Source organism: Conger conger, chromosome 1 (assembly GCF_963514075.1).
Source record: "Conger conger chromosome 1, fConCon1.1, whole genome shotgun sequence".
Classification (NCBI taxonomy): domain Eukaryota; kingdom Metazoa; phylum Chordata; class Actinopteri; order Anguilliformes; family Congridae; genus Conger; species Conger conger.
The window spans coordinates 70,345,224-70,366,552 of NC_083760.1; the positions used below are offsets into that span (position 1 = coordinate 70,345,224).

A 21,329-nucleotide genomic window follows, 5' to 3' on the forward strand; every position below is an offset into this window, starting at 1 on the left:
AAAAAATAGCACTAATGATGACAATATGTTTAGAACAACACTTCATGTGTATTTTACTAGTTGTGATCCTTTCACTTGTGGAAGAACCTATGCACTTGTAAATCGCTTTGGATTAAAAGCGTCTGCCAAATAACAAAAATGTAAATGTAAATGTAAATATTTCAAATGCGTTTCCCCAGTAGCAAAAATCTATAGGGTTAATATAAATGTTTTCGTTTTGTTTTTGGGTTTTACAGAGGTTACCATTTAAAACTTTAAATTACAATTTAGTCTGATACTATGCCAATGGCCAGGAGAGATACATAATTTAATATGATATTCACATTAAAAGTGCTGTCATGTATATATTTTAGTGGTTTCTAGATGATTAAATATTCTTGACACAGTACAGACAAAAACTAAGCACTCAGCACTGTTCCAGGGAGTTCTCCAATCCGTATTTATTTTCAGAGCCAATTCACACAGCATAAACATCATAAGAAACATCATAATAATTACTATCATCATCCCTGTTGTCATTAACTTCCTTTAGTGCAACTTTAAAAATCGTCATGTCAACCAGGACATCCAGATCAAAGCAAATTCAATCTTACTCTGATAGTGCAGCCATGTGCAAAACATCCAGTTTAGTACAAAACTACCATTTACTCAGTGAAAAAATGCACAAACTCAGTCAAACCCTCTCACGTAGAACACATTCATAGTATTTTATCAATGTGAATGTAATTGCTCACTCGGATTAAACAAAACAGAACAAATTAAGATATTGTGATTACTATAACTAGCAAGGGGATGATTTTTTTTGTTGTTGTTTGGTTTTGAGCTCACTACTTGGAATACAAGTTTTGATTTCAAGTTGCCTCAGTTCACATTCTTTTCAGAAATGCCAATGATGAGTTTATTTTAGGGCCTGCAATTATTCCTAACATTATTATCATTATTGTTATTATTATCCATTTACATGGTTGGATATTTATGGAAGTAGCTCAGGTTAAGTACCTTTCTCAAGAGTACAACATCAGTGCCCGACATGGGATGCGACACCCTCTGATTTACAAGCATAGTTTCCTGAAAATCTCTCCACACTGCTACCATAAAAGACTGCATACAATTGTTACCAGTTAATTATAAATATGATGTTTAAAAAAAAAAAAAAAAAAAGGTAAACTGAGCAAGTATTAAACAGGTAATGAATGGCCAAAATGTATTTGAATGTTTTGAGAAAGAATTAGACTAGCACACATTATGTATTGCTCCAAAATCAAAATTTTAAGCCAACAATAGTTAATAGTTAATAATTTTTTTGTTCTGATGAAATGCTTCATATGGCTGAAATGCAAACTCTATTGTTAGATTAGAAGTTTGATTATGGAGCATTGTATCAAGTGTGCAGTCTTATTCTTTAATAGTTTCGATTTTGAATCTGCACCTTAAGCCATTGCGATGTTGTGCAAGGATAATATAGTCTCTTCCTAACTACAGTGGTATAATGACCATGACTACTTACTTCCTAGTTATATAAATGCATTTTAAAACAGCTTTCTTAATGTATAAACCATTTTGCTTGACTAGGATGACCTTCTCAGGAAATCAGCTTCCTCACACTCCCTTTTTTGGAATGATTGAAAGTATCACAGGAAACAGTCACTAATGAATCTTACATGGACAAGTTTCAACAGTATACCGTTGTAGCTAAAAAAAAACAAGAAAATACTTCTGTCAGGTTTGTAAAATGATAAAATATTATATGAGTACAATATCTGCAGAACACCACTGCATTTTGAAAATATACAAACCGTTATCCTTTATACTGGAAAATAGCATTTTATGGTATGTAACATGCCCACTTGCGTACTAGTTCATACCCACAATTTTGTAAAAATGTAGACTATGTAGAGTATACAACATTCCTTGATCAACAAGTTACCTCACGTGTGAGGGATACAAAGACCCACCACTCCATGTTGTGTTCACCTTTCCCTCAGGCAAGTGAGTTCCCTGGTACCCCTTCTCTAGTTCACTTGATTGTCTGTGCATTTACATCAAATCTGAGCTGTAGCGTGAGAAGTCACAATCATCCAAACATTACTGCAAAGCTATTGCTTATAAAAGGCATCGACTTGCATATAACAGAAGCTGCTTTGAGGATAAGGAAAGCTTTTATAGTACTGTTTCACACAAAACTTTTTTTTTTTTTTTTTTTTTTCAATATGAAGCAAAGCACTACGTCTACCTTTCCTGACTTTCTCCTCAAATTCCCCAAAAAACTGACAGCTAAACAGTAAAAAATATCATAAGATAAGCTTATACAGTTGTAATATTGGCCTTTTCCTAACACTGTAGCTAATGATGTCGCATTCGCTCACTCTCTTGCTCTCTCTCATTCTCGCTCTGTCAGTCTAATTTCCTGCTCCTCCTGATCATTATGATTCTACCGTAGACATGACCTTTTGCATCCAGGAACCATGAATCAGAAGCATGGAATTGGCCAATTCTTAGCACCAACAAGTCCTAGCAAAAGCATTGCTTCAGATGATTTGTAATAACTTACACATTTACAAAATGCCACATGGAATTCAGAGATATTGAACATTAACATATAACTACTGCATGGAGATTGTCTGGCGAGTGAGTAATCTGCAGTCTTTTGTACACAGAACACAGAGGGACAAACAACAGCTCCCAAATGAGATGATGATCCCCAAAGCAAAGCACATTAAGAGTGGCACCGTTTTTGTTTCTTACTCGTGAATTTTGTGAATTTCTGAACGCTGGTGAGAAAATGGTAACATTCCCTTAAGTGTGCTACTCAAAATCACTGATGAAGCACTCAGTAATGAGGCTGTTGTGAGGTTTCCGATGTGTGTGGTAGGTAGGCTGATGCAGTTTTAGCAGACAATATTTGGCACCAAAGAAGCGCCTTTTTATAGAGAAAACAAGATGTTGTTTTCTTGCTAATATGTGCACTTAATGGTAGAGAACCTATTCGATGAAATAATGAAATAATAAACAAAAGCAAAGATCTGTTCAAGGCTGTGACTGATGGCACAAACTACAGCATCGTAACTGTTGCGAGTACAGGTGCATGGGTGATGTCACTGCATGAGGGCGCTGTTTGTGCGCAGGTGTGTTTGTCGCAAAACACAGCGACATCATTTGGAATTAGCCACTTTATCCCACCTAAAGTGCTTTTTTCATGAAACACAGTCTCACTTAGATTACATGAAGCACTTTAAAAGTATGGCAAAACCTTACAAATCACCCAAGAAAAGATACGATCACATAAAAAGTGCATGCACTTTTAAAATTCAAAGTCAACTAGTTATCATGGCTAAGTAAGCGCTGGCAAAACCCAAAAAAAATAATATCTCCATGAAATCGAGCAGTCACATCGTTACCGTTAAAAACACTGTGTGTACACAGCTATACAAAAAGACAAGGGCAAAAATAAACACTATTCACGTGTGTACCCGCATTTTAGGAATAGTTCCATCCAAAACTCGGTAGAAGCTACACCTAATCTATGGAATGAAATGACTCAGTAGTGCTGAAAGAGTTTGACATGTCCGCGCCCCCCTTTAGTCTTCAAACACTTCCAGGAAGAGCGGGGGGAACAGCTCGGTGGGACACTCCACCTTCATGTGCAGAAAGCGGCTGGCGTGGCACGCCCCGATCATTCGCAGGTCCGTCACCTTCATCAGCAGCTTGGGCCAGAAGTACGACACCTTGTGTTTGCGATAGTTGATGTAGTGCTCGAAGGCAAGGAGGTAGTCCTCCTGGCACTGTTCGATCCGTTCCACACTTGTCAGCCCCGGACGGTCTGAAAACACAGGGCAGATATGAGCATAATCCCACAAAATGCCCTTAGCCTATCACAAAAAGCAGGCTAAAATTTCAAATAAAACAGTAAAACATGAATACCTCCTAATATACAGGAATACCACCACACACATGCACTTGTGAATGCACAAACACACGCATACACATGACTATCTTTTCGCTGCTTCAATAGACTAACATTACAAAAACACTAAGAGACTACACCCAGTCAACAAAAAGAGACAAAAGGGAATATGATCCTGACTGCACGATATGGATACGATCCTGTGAAACAAATACATTACCTGGTAGCAACCTTACACTATGAGTCTCAATTACAATTATTACAAGGCAGTGTACAATATACTTGTTACTAATACTTACAAAAAGCTGTGTTTCCAAGATTTTCGCGTTAATTCTGTTATGATTATTGGTTTTACTGACTGAACTGCTGAACAGCTAGATCAGACATACCCATTTTCTGACTTTTCTAAATGTTATATGTTATCAATATTGGGTCTGGAAAACTGATAAAATGTTTAATGGCTATAGGCAGGGCCAAACAAATGTGTATGGTCAGGCCCATACAAAAAAAAACAGGTGAAGACAGGTGAATGTGGGTGTTGCAGCCGAAGACAGGTGAATGCCTGGGTGTTGCAGCTGAAGACGGCGAGATATGCACACCTGAGGACATGAGGATGACAGCCTGCAGCAGGGCCACCTCAGAATCATCCAGGTTGAAGCAGGACAGGGACACGCCCAAGTCAAAGATGGCGTCTGATACCACTCCCAGCCCCCCGTTCTTCAGCTGACCCCGAGTCACGGCCATTTCCCCGTTCAGAGTGAGCGTCTCGCTCTCCGGGTCATAGCGCACCGCCGCCCGCAGGGACATGATCTCCATACAGCAGCCCTTCAGGAGAATGATCTGGTCCTCGCACGGTAACTGGGGAATACAAGCCAGGGCTCACTCGACAGTTCCATCAAATGTACCACAATATCTTTACTGCAGAATTATAATATGTAATATGAATTCAATATTTAACAGGTATTCTTAACTTAAACAAGGCTAAAACAAGTATTTGGACAGCGAATACTTCAATTTCTGTTCTATTGTCTCTGTACACCATCACATCTGATTTAAAACAAAATAATGGATAAGATGTAAAAATTCAGATGTCGCCTTTGACAAACGCCAATCCTAAGACTCCAAAGGCAATCAAAAGCCTAGAATCAACACTAGATACTGAAAGTTATCGTCATCAGTGTGATCTAAGTGACTTTGACCATGGAGTGACTGTTGGTGCCAGACAGGGTGGTTTGAGTATCTCAGAAACTGCTGATCTCCTGGGATTTTCATGCACCAGTCTGTAGAGTTTGCAGAGAATGGTATGAAAAACAAAAAACATCCAGTGAGCAACAGTTCTGCAGGCAAAAATGCCTTGTTAATGAGAGAGGTGAGTGGAGAAGAGCCAGACTTGTCAAAGCTGACAGGAAGGTGACGTAGTAGCGCCAATAACCACACGCAGAAGAATAAATACCTAATAAAGCGCTCACTGAGTGTAGTTATTGCTATAGTTATAGGTGTGGATGGGCCTTAAAGCAAAGAATACATTTTTGCTGCTAACGCACAAGAACTTGCAGTTTAATGATTCACCTCAGGACGTCAGCCATAGTCCCCAACTAATATCCTGTAAGGTTACAAAGCACCTTTCAGAACCTTTCAGGTGTAGCTATTTTTTGAAAGATTTTAATAAACCCCCATGCTCTTCTCACAACTAAATCCATCCCAGTCAGCCTCTGTCCATCACATTACCCTTATTGTCCAATTTAGGGCTGCTAAAATGCAAATGGGGCCTAAACTAAAGTACTAGTTACTGAAGCAATAGTGTACCCAACATGCAAATCTTGACAATGTCAGTACAGACTGTTGACTGAGGAGCGATTCACACCTGGCTAAAATGTAGATCTGCAAAGGGGTTCAGCCAGCAGAGTTTCCCCCACTTTTATCAAGAATCATGGCAAACACAAAAAGATCATTTCAAAAGCTACATGTGTGGCTAAAAAGACTTGTGTTAGGTTCACTAGGCAGCAAATAGGGCAGTGATATAAGCAGCAACAATCTTGCTTTGGTACAAATCCTGGCATGATCATTTTCAGCATTTGTAAGCTGTCAAGGACTGCTGAGTGGCTGAGATACCACTGAGAACCACTCCATACACAGATGAGGTTTTCACAATGTGTGTGGTAGCAGAAATCTCAGCCTGGCTATGTCCTGGATATAGAGAAAAGAAGTCTTTTGGGAAATTGTTGATGCAAGAAATTTTTGGGGTAAGAAGTTGATGTAATGAGAAAGTATAATCTACATTGACAGCTATATTTATAAGAATAAATTGAGGAATAAATTGAAACCTCAAGCCATATTAAATTGCTAGAGAAGGAAAGCTTAACTGATGAGTTAAAATTGAGTTCATCCAGGTTTCATGAATGCAGTTCATTGTTTTAAACATGGTTCAAAACCAGGCAGAAAAAGGGAAATCACAATAAATAAAAAAAAGTAGTGCTATTGAGACTATTTTGGTGTCATTGTTAAAAAGTATAAATGAGAACTATAATCTGCAGAAAGAATAGTTCCAGTTTCTATAAAAATGACAGAGCAAAGAACTAGTGTATATCTGATACGTATGATCAGATGCGCATGTCCTTTCCGAGAGAAATTTATAGCTTTAGTGGGAAAAGCACAAAGGTTTCAGAGTGCACATTCATTTCCTCAAATCAGCTGAAAGAAGAAACCACAGCTTACACGAAAGCTTCAAAGGTGTTCATCATAAAGACATGCCTGATTATCTCAGATATGAATACATAATATTATGTTGTGAAGGGCTGGATATTAAAGGCGTATTACAAATAGGTCGAAATTATTTATATCTCAGGATAAAGGGACATGCTTAGGATACATTTTTTGTGAGGATTATATGTATACAGTAAAGATACTCATATTGTAAAATAAAAAGGAAATTGGTCTGTGTCAATAGTTTCTGTTGTTTTCTGTGGTAGTCTCTACAGATGGACTGAACAAATACTTGTGTTCTCGCCAAAGCTCAATAAATCATCCCTCTGCTGGCCACTGCCTTTGTATTCATGCTTTGTTGCCATTGTGTCTGTCTTCTTCCAAGGTGGCTGGAATTGTTTAGCAGCCTTTTTTCACTGGCATTTGGTAGGCTTCCCTATAAGCTTGGCTCATGAAATTCAAGACCAAACATGATTCTGTGGAAAGAAATGTGATAGTCTGCTATATAGTTTCAGCATACATATCAGATTTCAACAAGTATTTGAGCTAACTTCAATAAGCATATGGGAGCTATTATCAGGGCTAAATAATAAAGCAAAAAAAACAAAAAGAACAATGTGTTTAAGCCTCAACTGCACCCAAGTGAAGGCCAGAATTAATGGTTCCAAAAGTTAACAACAGTTTGATAATCTTAACAATGTAGGAAGTGCATTTGAGTGCAACTAAGGAGAAAACCCCAGTCACATTATAAAATGCAGACTCTTATCTTATGTGATTCTTGAAGCTTTTGATGAATTGGATCAATTTTGTTTTGGGAAAGAGGGCCAGGAATTCATAGCTGGGATCAGAGCAATAGTGAGTGGGAGGTTATCAACAACTTACATACAACTTTGCAAAATTAGATAATGAACAGATGATGATGAAGAGAATGAATAAGGTTTATCACTACTATTATTATTATTATCTCTATTATTATTCAACAATTAGAATAATTGTTTCTTCCATTTTCAAGACAATTGGCCTTAAGTCTTTCAAACATTCATCGCTATTCACGAGATTTGGCAGGTTGATAGAGGACCTAAAACTACACCCTCACAACAAACTTGAAGGGGGTGCTGTAACAAGCAGTCAAAGTAAAGACTTTGAAAAGCCATAAATTGGTCTATTGGCAGAATTCATATTCCGAATGAAAGGGCACAACAGAAAATGAAAACGGTGCCAATACGTGAAAAAACAAAGCCGTTAAGAGGAATTGAAAAAGTCTGCCTGCACACCCATTGTTCGATATTGAAAAATAATGATTAAGAACCTTCTTCTCATGAAGTGTAGTTGATACTGACATTATCTGCCTTGGCACAGATTAAGTTTGTTAAAATATTTTTTTAAAGAAAAGTTGCATTGTGAAACAGATGGCTGAAACAAGAGATTGAATACACTACATTGTCAGCAATGTTTTCAAAGGAGCTGAAGCACATGACATAAACACAGAATTCATCAAAGACCTCAAGCTTGGAAGACGATACACTTTTACTCTTGGATTCATTGATGTCCATTGTAACAGGTCTGCACCCGGAATTGCAGCTATTATTATTATTATTATTATTATTATTAGAGGAATGAGTGATGGAGCGAAGACAACACCTGGTGTAATGAACTGTCAGGGAGAATGAGATTAGATAGACTTGTATGACAAGAAGGCGAAGAGCTAAACACAAAGAATAAATTAATGACAGCAATTCAGAGAAAGCAGGCAGGAAACTAATGGAGGGTTGGACAATGAAGTTTAAAATTAATAAGTGGCAAGGATAAGTAGAATTAAATATGACACATTTTAAAAATCAAATGCAAGAATACCTGCTGGTGCAAGTCCGGAAAAGTTGGCACAATACTGTTGTGCGGTAATTTCATATAATTTGTTTGATTTACATGCACAAGACAAGGCTTTGATTCATAGACTACAGTAGAACTGTAGTCAAACACTGTTTCCCAATTATGAAATTGTAGCCTTCAGTATTAATCCACACTGAGAAACATGGGGACGATTGTTGTTAATGAGCAGGTGTAGCTGGATTCCCGGGGATGCTCTTTGGTCATTGCCAGGTCTCAGGTAAGCACAGGAAATTACATTTATTAAGGAGATGTAGCTCCTTGGCCTGATGTACTACGCATCAACAGGTAATACGGATTTCTTCAAATTGCCTGTAGTTCTCCTATGGTATGTGTGGCATGTGAAAACACTGGTTATCATATCAATACAAGTTAACAGAATCACATCCCTGACCAACCCTATGTCCCAATCTCCCAGTCTCAATCCCAATATCAAACTCAGTAGCTTTCCCCTTTAAATAAACATATGAAGAGCACTGCCTACTCATGATCCACAATTATCTAATCAGCCAAGGGGCTTCAGGGGCTTCAGTTAATGTTCACATCAACTATCAGAAAAACGGGCAAGGGAGAGTATTTCTGTAATTGCAGATCTCCTGGGATTTTCACGCACAATAGTCTCTAGAGTTTACTCAGAATGGTGGGGAAAAACAAAAAAAAAACAGTGAACGGCAGTTCTGCGGACGGAAAGAGGCCAGTGGAGAATGGCCAGACTGTTTCGAGCTGACAGTTAGGCGATGGTAACTCAGATAACCACTCTGTACAATTGTGGTGAGCAAAAAAGCATCTCAGCATGCACAACACGTCGAACCTTAAGGCAAATGAGCTGCAACAGCAGAAGACCACGTCAGGTTCCACTTCTGTCAGCCAAGAACGGAAAGCTGAGGCTGCAGTGGGCACAGGATCTCCAAAACTGGACAGCTGAAGACTTGGAAAAACAAGGCCTGGTCTGATGAATCTCGATTTCTGCTGAGGCATACAGATGGTAGGGTCAGAATTTGGCACCATCAGCATGAATTCATGGACCCAACCTGCCTTGTGTCAACAGTCCAGGCGGTGGTGTAATGGTGTGGGGAATGTTTTCTTGGCACACTTTGGGCCTGTTAATACAAATCCATCATCGCTTGAATGCCACAGCCCATTTGAGTATTGTTGCTGACCATGTGCATCCCTTCATGGCCACAATGTACCCATCTTCTAATGGCTATCTTCTAAGTAGTCTCAACTGGTTTCATGAACATGACAATGAGTTCTTCAGTGGCCTTCCCAGTCACCGGATCTGAATCCAATAGAACACCTTTGGGATGTGGTAGAATGTGGTAGAGATTCGCAGCATGAATGCGCAGCTGACAAATCTACAGAAATTGTGTGATGCAATCCTGTTAACATGGAACAGAAGCTCAAAGGAATGTTTTCAACATCTTGTGGAATCCATGTCATGAAGAATGGAGGCTGTTCTGAGGCCCTACTCAGTGTTCCTAATAAAGTGCTCAGTGAGAGTATATACTGTAAACATCAGGGAATCCAGACATTTTGGTGCAAATGCACTCTTTATTCCATCTTTGAGCTATGTCTGTATTGTACAATACACATACCATATTATAGTTCTGGAGATGATGGCATTCATATAAGACGGAGGATTCATGCAAAAAGCAGGCTTTAAGTGGTTCAATCAAAAAGTGCTTTTACCCACTATTTATGGGAATGAAGTCATAGCTGCTAGTCAATGCTCAGGCAATGGCATGGTGTAAAGCCTCACACAAATTGGACATAACAGGAAAGCCAAGGTCAACAGATGTCTCACCTCACAGAACATGGGTAGCTTTTTGGCAAAGTCTACCACCCTGGTGATAGCAGGGGTGATAATTTGTGTAAACTGGCTGAAGGCTTCTAAGTCCACTTTGCTTCCATCCGGTGCATTGATGATCGGAGCTTGACCGATGTCCTCTGCCTGAAACAACAACGATGTGGCACTCAGTACTGAAGGAGCCTAGCAACAGTCACCAAAATGATGATGATGTCATACAGCTCAATATTCTTCTGGAAACAGAAGATGTGTAATGGCTACAACATGACATGTAACATGATAGTACAAAACAGAGAAGAGAGAAGGAAAAAAGAAACAGAAGGGGCTTATAAATTAAATAAAATGGCACATTCCTCAATTAAAACTGACAACCATGCAATTTATGTCCATCACCTATCATCTTAAGAATAAAAACCTCTCTGGATGTGAACTGTTCAAACACCATAGAACTATTAATGCCAGATTGGGGAGGTGATTAGCGCAATTAGTGATTCAAAGTCAGTTTTATTGATTCAAATTCATTAGTATGAAACCCTCGACAAGCTTAAAAAATAATTGCAATAGCTTGAAAAGAACTTATCAGAGCCACTGATATACAGGGTTAGACTATTGTTATTTTCACCAAAGGCTTTGGAAAACATTATTTCACTCAAAGAAATGATAGGCTTTTTTATGCAAATTATTTTTAAGATGTTTGCTGAAACTTTTTTTTTTCACCTCATCTATAGGGACATTACTGTATGAAACATTAATCCACCTCTTTCATTAAATGTTCTCATTAACTATTTAGCTAGAATGTCTGCCTTTCCCAGAATTACCTCTGCCTCCACTTTGTTTCTACTTCAAGTGAAAAGCGAATCCCAATGCATAAACCCCTACATCATCAGAAACTCTTACTGGCCACTTTGCCAATTAAATAATGTTTTCTCATTTCTTAATCATTTTGTCTTGCTCAAAATAGGTACTTGCATTTAATGTTGTCAAACAAAATCAATTACTTCTGTAACCAATTTGCAGCCTTAATGCTACTATATAGAAACATGCATTCCTTCTGACCACAGGAAATGACGCGGAAGAAAGGATGTGAAAAAAATATATTGACAGACAGGGATAATCCCTGGATGGTGGACTTCGGCATCTGCCTGTCACAATTATAATATATAATACATTTACTTCAGCAGCTGAAACTACCTCTTATTTATCATAAGACAATGCATAAATCATAGCACATTACTATATTGCATAAATAGCACAACAACGCATGTATGTAGATAAATACATAAATCTCCTAAATAAAGTCCTAAACTAAGTATGCTCAGTGCTCAAGACAGCAAGAGAGATTTGAGAAGCAATTGTTACTCTGGTCTCTACTAAATCAAAATGCAACATGCCTTGTCTTTCGTTTTGAATAACTGGTTTAAGCAAGGGCTGTTTAATCTCCCTATACAAAGGTAATTATGCAGTGTAATATGCAACAAGCAGCACTATTTGCTTAAATTAATTATTTAGCGTTTTGGATAATGCATCATGCACTTAGGTCAGGGATGCACAACAATGGCTGATCCGTTTCAGGATTTTGTGCCAACTTCTGGTCTTAATTATTTAATTTTACTGTGCTCAAGTAAAGGCTTGAACCAGGGTAATTTATAGAGCTGTCAGCAAATTAAAAACACGCCAATTGGTTGTAACAAAAAGCAGTACACAGACCGGCCCTGGAGGACCAGAGTTGTGCACCCCTGACTTAGATTGAATAGAGGCCTCAGTGTATGTAGACTGCTGGTTCTTACCTTGGACTCCTTCACCTCCACTGCTCTCTAGTCAGAAGTACAGAATAAATTAAAGTTATTTCAAGTAGTTTTACTTCCACAAGCTGGATGTTTCATTGACCCACATCAAGCAAAATAATAAACACAGAATCAAAAATCATGGCAGATGAGCTATATGGAGAGAAAGATGAGAGTATGGCATTATATTTAAGGTGGCTGGAAAGAGACTTGGATCTGCGGGTGAAAATGGCAGGTAACACAAAAAGAGGACATTTATCGGTAGCACTGAGATGGAAAAGGCTGGAACATTCCCCAAAAAAGAGAACAGAACCACAGAGGACAAACACATCATAGACATTAAGCATTGTCACAACAACATTTTGAGGAGGAAGGAAGATGTTCCACTGAGTTAAAGCTGCTTTGCTGAGGAAAACACAGTCTCCAACTTCTCTTACTTTCTGCCCACTCTACAAGGAGACACAGAAACGCTGGGATTAAAATTGAGGACAGAGAATTGAGAAGGGGGGAGGGAGGGGGGGGCATAATCAGATGCTGCAGCGGCTGGGAGAAGGCGCCTCACCAGGAATTTGCGTTTCTGCTTCCAGTGGTTGCCCTGAGCATTAGTGGCCACGTGGGCCTCGGTCACAGCCCGGATCAGCTCCCACTCGTCGGGCGTGGGCTCCGGCTTGCTCCACACTTTCCTCTGGACCTCCTCCCTCCGACGGCGGCGCTGCCGGTTCTCCTCGATCAGCCGCCGCTTGGCCATACGCTTGCTGTCGTCCAGCACGACTGAGAGAGACGGAAGGGGTGTGATGTCATGGCAAAGTAGAAACACGGTCGACGTGACCAGAGAGAGGCGAGGACTGACTTCATCTGAGGTGAACCACCAACCACTGATAAAACAAGGATTTAAAGGCAACTGATTTGTATTTCATTTTAGGGCAGGATTTGAAACGTCATTCTGAAATGTGGGTTGCCTTTGAATTAGAATTTTATGGTTTTAGGATTTCCTATGCATAGTATTCATCAAAATAGTTTTAAAGTTTGCTCTATAGTGGTGCAAAGTAAAATCTTTCCACTTCTTTGGGTCAAACCTATGGTGTGGTCACTGTCAATTCCTCTAGATTCACTCATACTTCTCCTAAAAAAGCAGAGGATCCTAAAAAATCAAGAGGAGGCATGGCTTCAGTTCGCATGGACAAATAACATAACTAAAACTTACGGTCTGTTGCCATGCCAACTGCAATGCATTTTTTGAAGCGGCATTCCTGGCATTGGTTCCTGGTCACCTTGTCGATGGCACACTTTCCTTCGTACTTACAAGCGTACGTTGGATGTAGGTTCTTCTGGATTGTCCGTCGGAAAAATCCCTGAAATATAGGTGAGGAAATGTACCCAAGAATGTCTGAATTCCATTCCATAAAATTTTTCCATTCAACATATTTTCATGCAGGTAATTGGAATTTTACTTGAACAATTCAATTGAACATGCAAGTGTTTTCCATTTCAAGATACAAATAGATGTTTGTTGATAGAAAACATTAAAATATGCAAAGCAAACAAAGACATTTTTCAGAAAAAGAACAGTTGTACCTTGCAGCCCTCACAGGTAATACACCGGTAGTGATAGCCAGTGGCTTTGTCACTGCATACTACGCACAACTCATCCTTATCCAAGTAACTTGGTATGTACCCTGACAAAAGAATAAGTAAACAGTTAGAAAACAATGCCAATGGAAGTGGTTTTGGGGGGCCAGTATGGGGGCAGTCTTCCTTCTGGTTTACCCCTAATGCCCCAGTGCTGCGATGGGGACACTGTGTTGTTGGATAAGATGTTAGACCGAGGTCAAATTACAACTCATTGCCACCTTATCATCTCCTGATTGAATTGTCAAAAGAAATCTATCAGTAGATGGCAGGAGGTGGTATGTGGTGGTGTTCTGGCACAAAATGGCAGCCGTGCATCACCCAGGTAGATGCTACACATTGGTGGTGGTTGAGCACTTCAAAGCACTTTGATCTATCTATCTACAAGAAAGATGCAAAATGTTTGCTGAAATGTGTCAGAAAATGTATAATACACAGTATAAAAGACACTGAATTAGGTTTAGTATTCAAATACTTTGCCCACTGAAACCTTTGCCCTTCACCAAAATGTTGCATACAAAAACCATGTAAATTTGTGGAATTTAAAAACTGGAATGCTTATGTTGGTTGGATAATCAGGAAAAGGAACAGATGAATTTGTCCCTTTGTTGCAAATTGAGTAAATGCAATACAAGTACCAATACATTTAAACAGTTTAGAGTGGACTGTGCAGTGATTACATTATTTTGGCTGTTAAGTGTTATTCATAAGAGTAGACATAAGAGTAGAAAATACAGAACAGAGCTATTTTTTGGTCTAATGCATCCACCCCCACTAGTCATGGCCTTCACATTCACTTCACCACCAATTACTGCAGTCCCTACTTCTAATAAGTATAAATAGATAAATAAATCATGAACCCACCTAAAATAAATCAAGGTTAGGCATAGCCATGCCCTCCTCCCTCGAAAACAATGTGTCATCCAGTATGCCCACCAATCCCACTCCCCACGCACACACACCCCTAAACAAAACTAAATAGTACACACTTCATTTTAGGACAGAGGTATGAACCTTTTGTTGTTAGTTACTGTAATGTATTATTATTACATCTTTTTTACTATATGAGTATAGGATATGTGTACCCTGCAACAAAACATATACTAAAATAATAGACAAACCACAAATTCCCTAATATTGCTGGTACTATATATTATGACAATGATTTGCAATATAGTTGGGCTACACTAAGTACAGCTCTCATATCTAAAAATGTATGAACAGAAATTACTATAGCATAATTTCGTTTCATGCACTGGTAGTTTTCTGCTTTCAAAAGGTTTTCAGGAAATGCATGAAATCCTACTGTTGCACGCAAACATGCTTGCACGCAATACAAGCTCACGCAAAGTTCCTCTTTCCGAGTGGCGAGAGTTTGCCTTAACTTCCTCTGTGGTCTGTGGTCAGGTGATGCACCTCTGATATGACATTACATTACATTATTGGCATTTGGCAGACGCTCTTATCCAGAGCGACGTACAGTTGATTAGACTAAGCAGGAGACAATCCTCCCCTGGAGCAAAGCAGGGTTAACGGCCTTGCTCAAGGGCCCAACAGCTGTGCGGATCTTATTGTGGCTACACCGGGATTAGAACCACTGACCTTGCGTGTTCCAGTCATTTACCTTAACCACTACACTACAGGCCATAATGCTAACCTGCATTACATTTTCATTGCTGTATTGTGCTGTTACACACAGGCTTTTTTCAAAAACTGAAGGGTTTATATAATAAATATATTATTAATTTTGTTTTCAGGCTCTCAGTTGCTTTTGGCACTTGCAAGTCAGCAAAGCATATGCTCAGTTTTTCAGTTTACAAAATACAAACACTGCTCTAAATGAGAGCAGAGATTGCGCTGGTGATATATCACTGTATCTGAGTGAAGCATTGCCTCCTCTTCACTATGGTCCTGGTAACTGTAGCGATTTCATTCTTAACAGAAGGTTGTCCTAGTAACCACAGGTGTTAAGTTAGTCACTCTACAGTCAGCAAAGTTGCTGTCTTCATAGGAGTGGGTATAAGCATAAGAACCCCTTGGTGCCTGACAGTATATTTAAGCTTTGGGACACCATTAATACGGAACAGTAGATTCACCATGGCACTTTCAAAACCGATGAGTAGAGGCAAGGGGAAGGGTCAACAGACTCAATTACAACAGACTTCTAAAGAATAAGTAACTGAATTGATCCAGTTCCCTTCACACCCTTTCAGCACAACTGCTAACAAGCATGACAATAGCACTCTCATTTGCACTCTCTAAAACATCTACATCTACATTAACCAGTGGAAATAGAAGAACCCATAGCTGTGACCTACTCCCATGGGTCTGATTTGACATGAACCTTGACAATTTGACATTGGCCTGCTGAGTTCTGCAGTGCAGACTGTAGGAGGTCTAGGGTATAAACCACAATTGGCCATAGTCTCCCCAGGGACCAGCTTCCTACAGAGGCGTATTGCATCCTTGTACAAGTTATTTAAAATGCATTTTCTTGGTTTAAACCACACATCTCTGAATGCCTGTATACCAGTCATTGTAAAACTGGCTGGTCATTTGAAACTACATACATATGTAAAATATCCCTTGTTGCACAGCAAGACTATCTTTGTCAATCGGAAACATACACAAAAATGAAATGACATGCAAAAACTCCAGAAAGTGAACTATTCTTTTAAAACACAAAATTGGGAGAAAAATTGCGCCTCTTCATCCAAAAAAGAGCGTTCCTTTATAAGATGCTGTGGATAAGAGCTTCTCCCAAATCAATGGAATGTAATGCAAAGGTCATTATATATGAGAATCAGCACCAATACCATGAATTGGTATATACAAATGGGCCCAGTGAGGTATGTGAGGGTGTAGTTTGTATTACCTTTGTAACTTAAGTGCTGAATAAACCCTGAATAAACTGCTTCAATTTGCAATTTGAGGTCACATTCACAACACATTTGTTAATCCTGTGCCTCTCCTGAGAAATTCAGCCACCAAAAGACTCCAATTAAACCACACAGTCATAACTAGATGCCCATTACTAGTTACGCAGGTTTTATGTTTCCATTTTTACAAGTATAAAACAGAAAGGCTGATGACATAGTTATCTAGCCGAGCTCTGACACTGTTGAGGACATGAAAGAGAACATCAAAGCACACTTGACTTTCAAAGAACCCTGAGCTGTCATGCAGTTTAAAAGCCAAAGATCAGAGTGAAAATTCACAGAAGGGAAGGAAAAAATAATATTTTGTCATGTTTCTTGTTCAATACACTTACTGCTGTATAAATTCAGCTTAAAGTTTAAAAATGGTTCCTAAAATTACCTCCACTTGGCTATTTATTGTTTAGTAAATGACAGTGGAGACACAATGGGCCAGATATACTAAGCCTTTTACAACGATTTCAAGGTGCACATGTGATGCATTCTCACCAGGAAACATGAATTCTATGTATCAAACAGCCGCACGGGGCTGGAACCACAGAATGCGTGCCATCTAGGTGAGTCAACAGAAGATGTGCTTCATGCATTAAGGTCACGCAAATAAAGGGCAGCGATATTATAAGTGTGGCTGATTATGTATTCCATTGATTTTACCAGAGTTCACACAATTAACGAGGGTCAATTTGTGCGTGAAATGTCTCTGCCTCTAAAGAGCAGGTGTAAACAGAGGCACAAGCAATACAGAGACTGAGGTGTAGCTCTGAAGATGCACTGAAATAATCGTTGCAAGAGAAAAAAGAGAAATTCACCTGCAACCCCTGTGATAAACACCCAGCCATACCAATAATTACGCTTCTAGGAGAAATAAAAGATGTCTCACAAATGCCCTGGCAATACTCAAGCTTATTGCAATGTTACATCTCACACTAATTCAAACGACAACCACCGCCACAGCTGGATTATCTACACATTTTGTCCTGTGCTGGATAAACTTTTACATGGCACCATATACATGGATATTTGTACATGCAGGGAAGATATTCAATGCACTAAATAGGTGTTTTACCTGCGCGGTTTAAGATCTGCATTTATTAATGCTAATGTTAATTTCGGGCATACTGCGACCGCACCCACACATCCTCATCAGGCTGCTTTTTTCACTGTGAGCTTCATGTACGTAAACCTGGCCCTTAAATAACCCTTTAAAGTCTTTAAACATTGTCATTTCCTTCACTAGCATTTTTTAGATCAAAATGTCAGTCTTCCAAGCTTATAAGCAGCAGCATACTTACATTGTTTTAGCAAAATTTCACCTTTTTCTGAATTATCTGATCTATTCAACATTTGCATGGTGGAAGTACTGCCATCTTCAGAGTACCACTAAAGACAATTTCAGTAAGTGCAGTTTGTATTATAAATGAATTCAGGCATGATGAGTCAGTAATAAAATATTACCATGTTGCATGAGCTCATGTTCTTTCCATCTGGGGCTACATTTCCCTGCTTGCTCTGAAAACAAAACAAAAGAAATAAAGCATAAACACTCCTGCTTAAATCAAGGCAGATCATAACAACTACCATCACGCTAAAACTGTAGAAGCTCTGCAAATGATACACATTAACAGAGGTTATACCACGGATGGGCAATGGGTCCTGCAGATTATTATGCTTACATTTACGGGGGCAGCATAGCGGTTAGTTACGGGATTAAAGTTAATTGTCAGGATCCATGGTATTCTGATATGGAAAATGTTGTTTGTGACAAATAACATTTTTGAATGATTATACATGACAAGTTGCTTTAATAATAAAAATAGAGAAATATATTAAGAATAAAGAAACCCAGAATAAATACTGTAATACATCAGAATAAAATATGAAAATAATTGGTTCTCATTTGTTAAATTAGTGGAAGTCCTCACAATGGTCCATGAGGCTCAAAACATACTTGGCGGTTAAAGTGAAAAATTATACATGTATTATTATTACACTGGGCCAGACTGTTATTCCTGTTCTTATGTAATGAACGGTTGTCCTACCTGACATACTTCTGGGAATTAGGGCCTCAGAGTCATGATCACATCCTCTGGTGACAACAGAATATCTGAGGGGGGTGGGGTGGGGGGGGGGGGGGGGGGTGAGAAAGAGAAAGCAGGATGAGAAAATAAGGTAAAAGAAAGATGTGGAGAACATTTCAGATAACCTAAAACCTCATTTACATTTATGCCAGACAACTCTCCTGTGTGTGACTGGGGACTAGTGGCAATTCTCTGTGCTTCCAGGTGAGCGTGAGGTTGGAAATGTAGAATGTGAACTAAGCAGTAGTTGTGCTCTTCAGGAAAACAGGCAGCATATTCACTGCATTGGCACTGATGGATATAGCACAGGGGTTTTACCCTCCTGTCTTAATGAGACATATTGCGCTCTACTTTCAGTGTCTCCACAATTCAGTGAACAATTCCTGAATCCATATATTCCACACCGTGTGTTGCTGTCCCACATTCAAACAACATTACATTACTGTACAATATTTCTACAGCATCATACCGTAGATTGTCAGACTTTTCTTTATGCTGTCACTAACTCAACTAGATAATGTTATGCTACATGTATGCAAACCATGCCACCTGAGTGTCTGTGTGGTTTGTTTTTAGAATACTTATGCCCCCAACTGGTACAATAAAAACACAAACAAATGCAATTTATAACGTTAGCAGAAATATTATATACCATATGAAATTTCACACCTGTCAGCAAGTAGGGCAGTTGTTATGGAAACTGTAATCAATTTGTTTTTTCATAGTCTTGGTGTGATTTATCTTCTGAAAACAGTCTCAGTCCTCATGAGAACAGGACTTGCATTCCCGGCTGCTATAGGTCATATTTCTGGCTTGTAGAAAAAAAGTCCTGTGCCTGCAGCCTCAGTCATTCTGTGACTGTACACGACAGTCTCTCCTGCATATACGACCCAAGAACAGATCCAGGTCAGACTCAAAGCACTAATGTCTTACTTTGTTAAAATGCAAAACACATATGTAAAAAAAAATATTGTTGCACCAAGTTGAATTTAAATGCATTTGCTTTGGACCAAACATCTCTATCTGTTATGGGCGCAGAGAAGCAGTTCAGGTACTCATTACTGAAGCTCATTTCAAACAGACTGTTATAGTGGACTTCAAAACTGAGTTTTCATAAAGGCCTCAATAAACACAGGGTGAATCAGCTTGTGAAGAGCTGAATCCATCATACAGATATAATTTGCTTCCCTACTAGAATGCACACCATAATTTCAGCAATTTCTTCAGCAGCACTGTATCAACTAAAATGATCATATTAAAAAGCATAGAGCAAGAAAACAAGAAACAAAAACTAAATGAACATTGTATTGTTTATCCAGTGGAACTGCGGCAGGGTAGACTATTGTCCTATTGCTCTTTCATTTGTTCCCTTAGAAAGCGGGATAAACACTACCAGTGCAACTCTCATCTCTGACACCTGCCCGAGACCCCCCCCCCCCCCCAAGGGAACACTTTGAGTGACTTTACAGCACTATGGGTGTTCCATGAAAGCCAGAAATAACTCTGTCTAATTCTTTCCCACAACTCCGTAAGAACTGAACTGATGTATGGGATAATGCACTGTGAGCTAGTCAATTGCTTCACAATAAGCCTTGACGTGGTAATGTGACCCAGACGTGAAGCTGAGCAACCGAAAACAAGCAAGCTCATAATTTTGCATGTCTGGGGAATTCCATTTGCATAGGAGGGCTACACTAGGCAGTTTTATAAAGAAGTTATGTTGTAATGGATTTCTAACACCAGGTGACATCTAGAGAGATCACGAGAAATAACATTTTGACTGAGCTACTTGGGTACGCAGAGTGTGAAAAATCAGTCATCATACATGCCATGGTATAATATTAATTAATTACAAAATGTTGCAATATTACACAGAACAAGATAAACTTAGCGTACAACTTATAACCTGAGCTAATTTTGCATAGCTAACAACCATATCTAGATTGGAACTGTAACACCAGTTATACCAATCATCAATTTAAAGAGTCAGTTGTAGATAAAAGCAGCAAGCCTGTTTATGTACCTTGGTCATGGGTTAAACAGTAGAATACCTACTTATGCATTAAAAATGAATACCCATGGAAAAATGTATCACATACCACACCTTCAGAACAACAACTGTACAGTATCTTGTAGATCTGGTTTTATAATTAATGAGGGAACTACATACTCTTCTGGCATACTGCCTAATAAGGTCTGGAGCATTCCTGCAGTCCAGAGCATGCAGAGCTTTCCCCAGGGTTCTGCTCAAATACATTTGCTACAATCTAGTCCCAAAGGTTTTCAGCAAGCAAAGGTGACTGCCGTGGACAAACCATGACCTCAGATCCCTTACTCAGAAAAGCAAAACTTTGTGACAGTGTTATATTGCTATCCTGTGTGTCCAAAATAGTCTACCTGCAATGGTCTAACTAAAGATTTCAAAAACTACTAGGTAAACTAGGTCAAATTACTTCTGTTCTCTACAGGTTTGTATTTCTGGTTTGCATTTGCAGATTTGCATGTGAATTATATTTGTAATCAAAGGAATATTGAACTGCCTGTATGTACATCCACAATTTGTGCATTTGAGGTTTTGAATCAATGTTGAAGTAAATCACC

General features: G+C 39.0%; 1 protein-coding gene across 5 annotated transcripts in view; it reads right to left on the reverse strand.

The window, feature by feature from the left end:
• Positions 1 to 415: 415 nt before the first annotated feature.
• Positions 416 to 21,329, reverse strand: part of LOC133121467 (thyroid hormone receptor beta-like) — a 46,163-nt gene continuing 25,249 nt past the window's right edge. For 3 of the 5 annotated variants that reach the window (XM_061230641.1, XM_061230651.1, XM_061230660.1), the window contains 9 exons: positions 18,690 to 18,754; positions 18,106 to 18,159; positions 13,661 to 13,761; positions 13,290 to 13,437; positions 12,648 to 12,856; positions 12,089 to 12,115; positions 10,299 to 10,445; positions 4,504 to 4,762; positions 416 to 3,820 (listed from right to left, as the gene is read on the reverse strand). In XM_061230641.1, coding sequence (XP_061086625.1) covers positions 3,579 to 3,820; positions 4,504 to 4,762; positions 10,299 to 10,445; positions 12,089 to 12,115; positions 12,648 to 12,856; positions 13,290 to 13,437; positions 13,661 to 13,761; positions 18,106 to 18,159; positions 18,690 to 18,696 — 1,194 coding nt within the window. In that variant the 5' untranslated portion in view covers positions 18,697 to 18,754 and the 3' untranslated portion in view covers positions 416 to 3,578. The other 2 variants (XM_061230669.1, XM_061230677.1) reach the window with 2 other exon arrangements.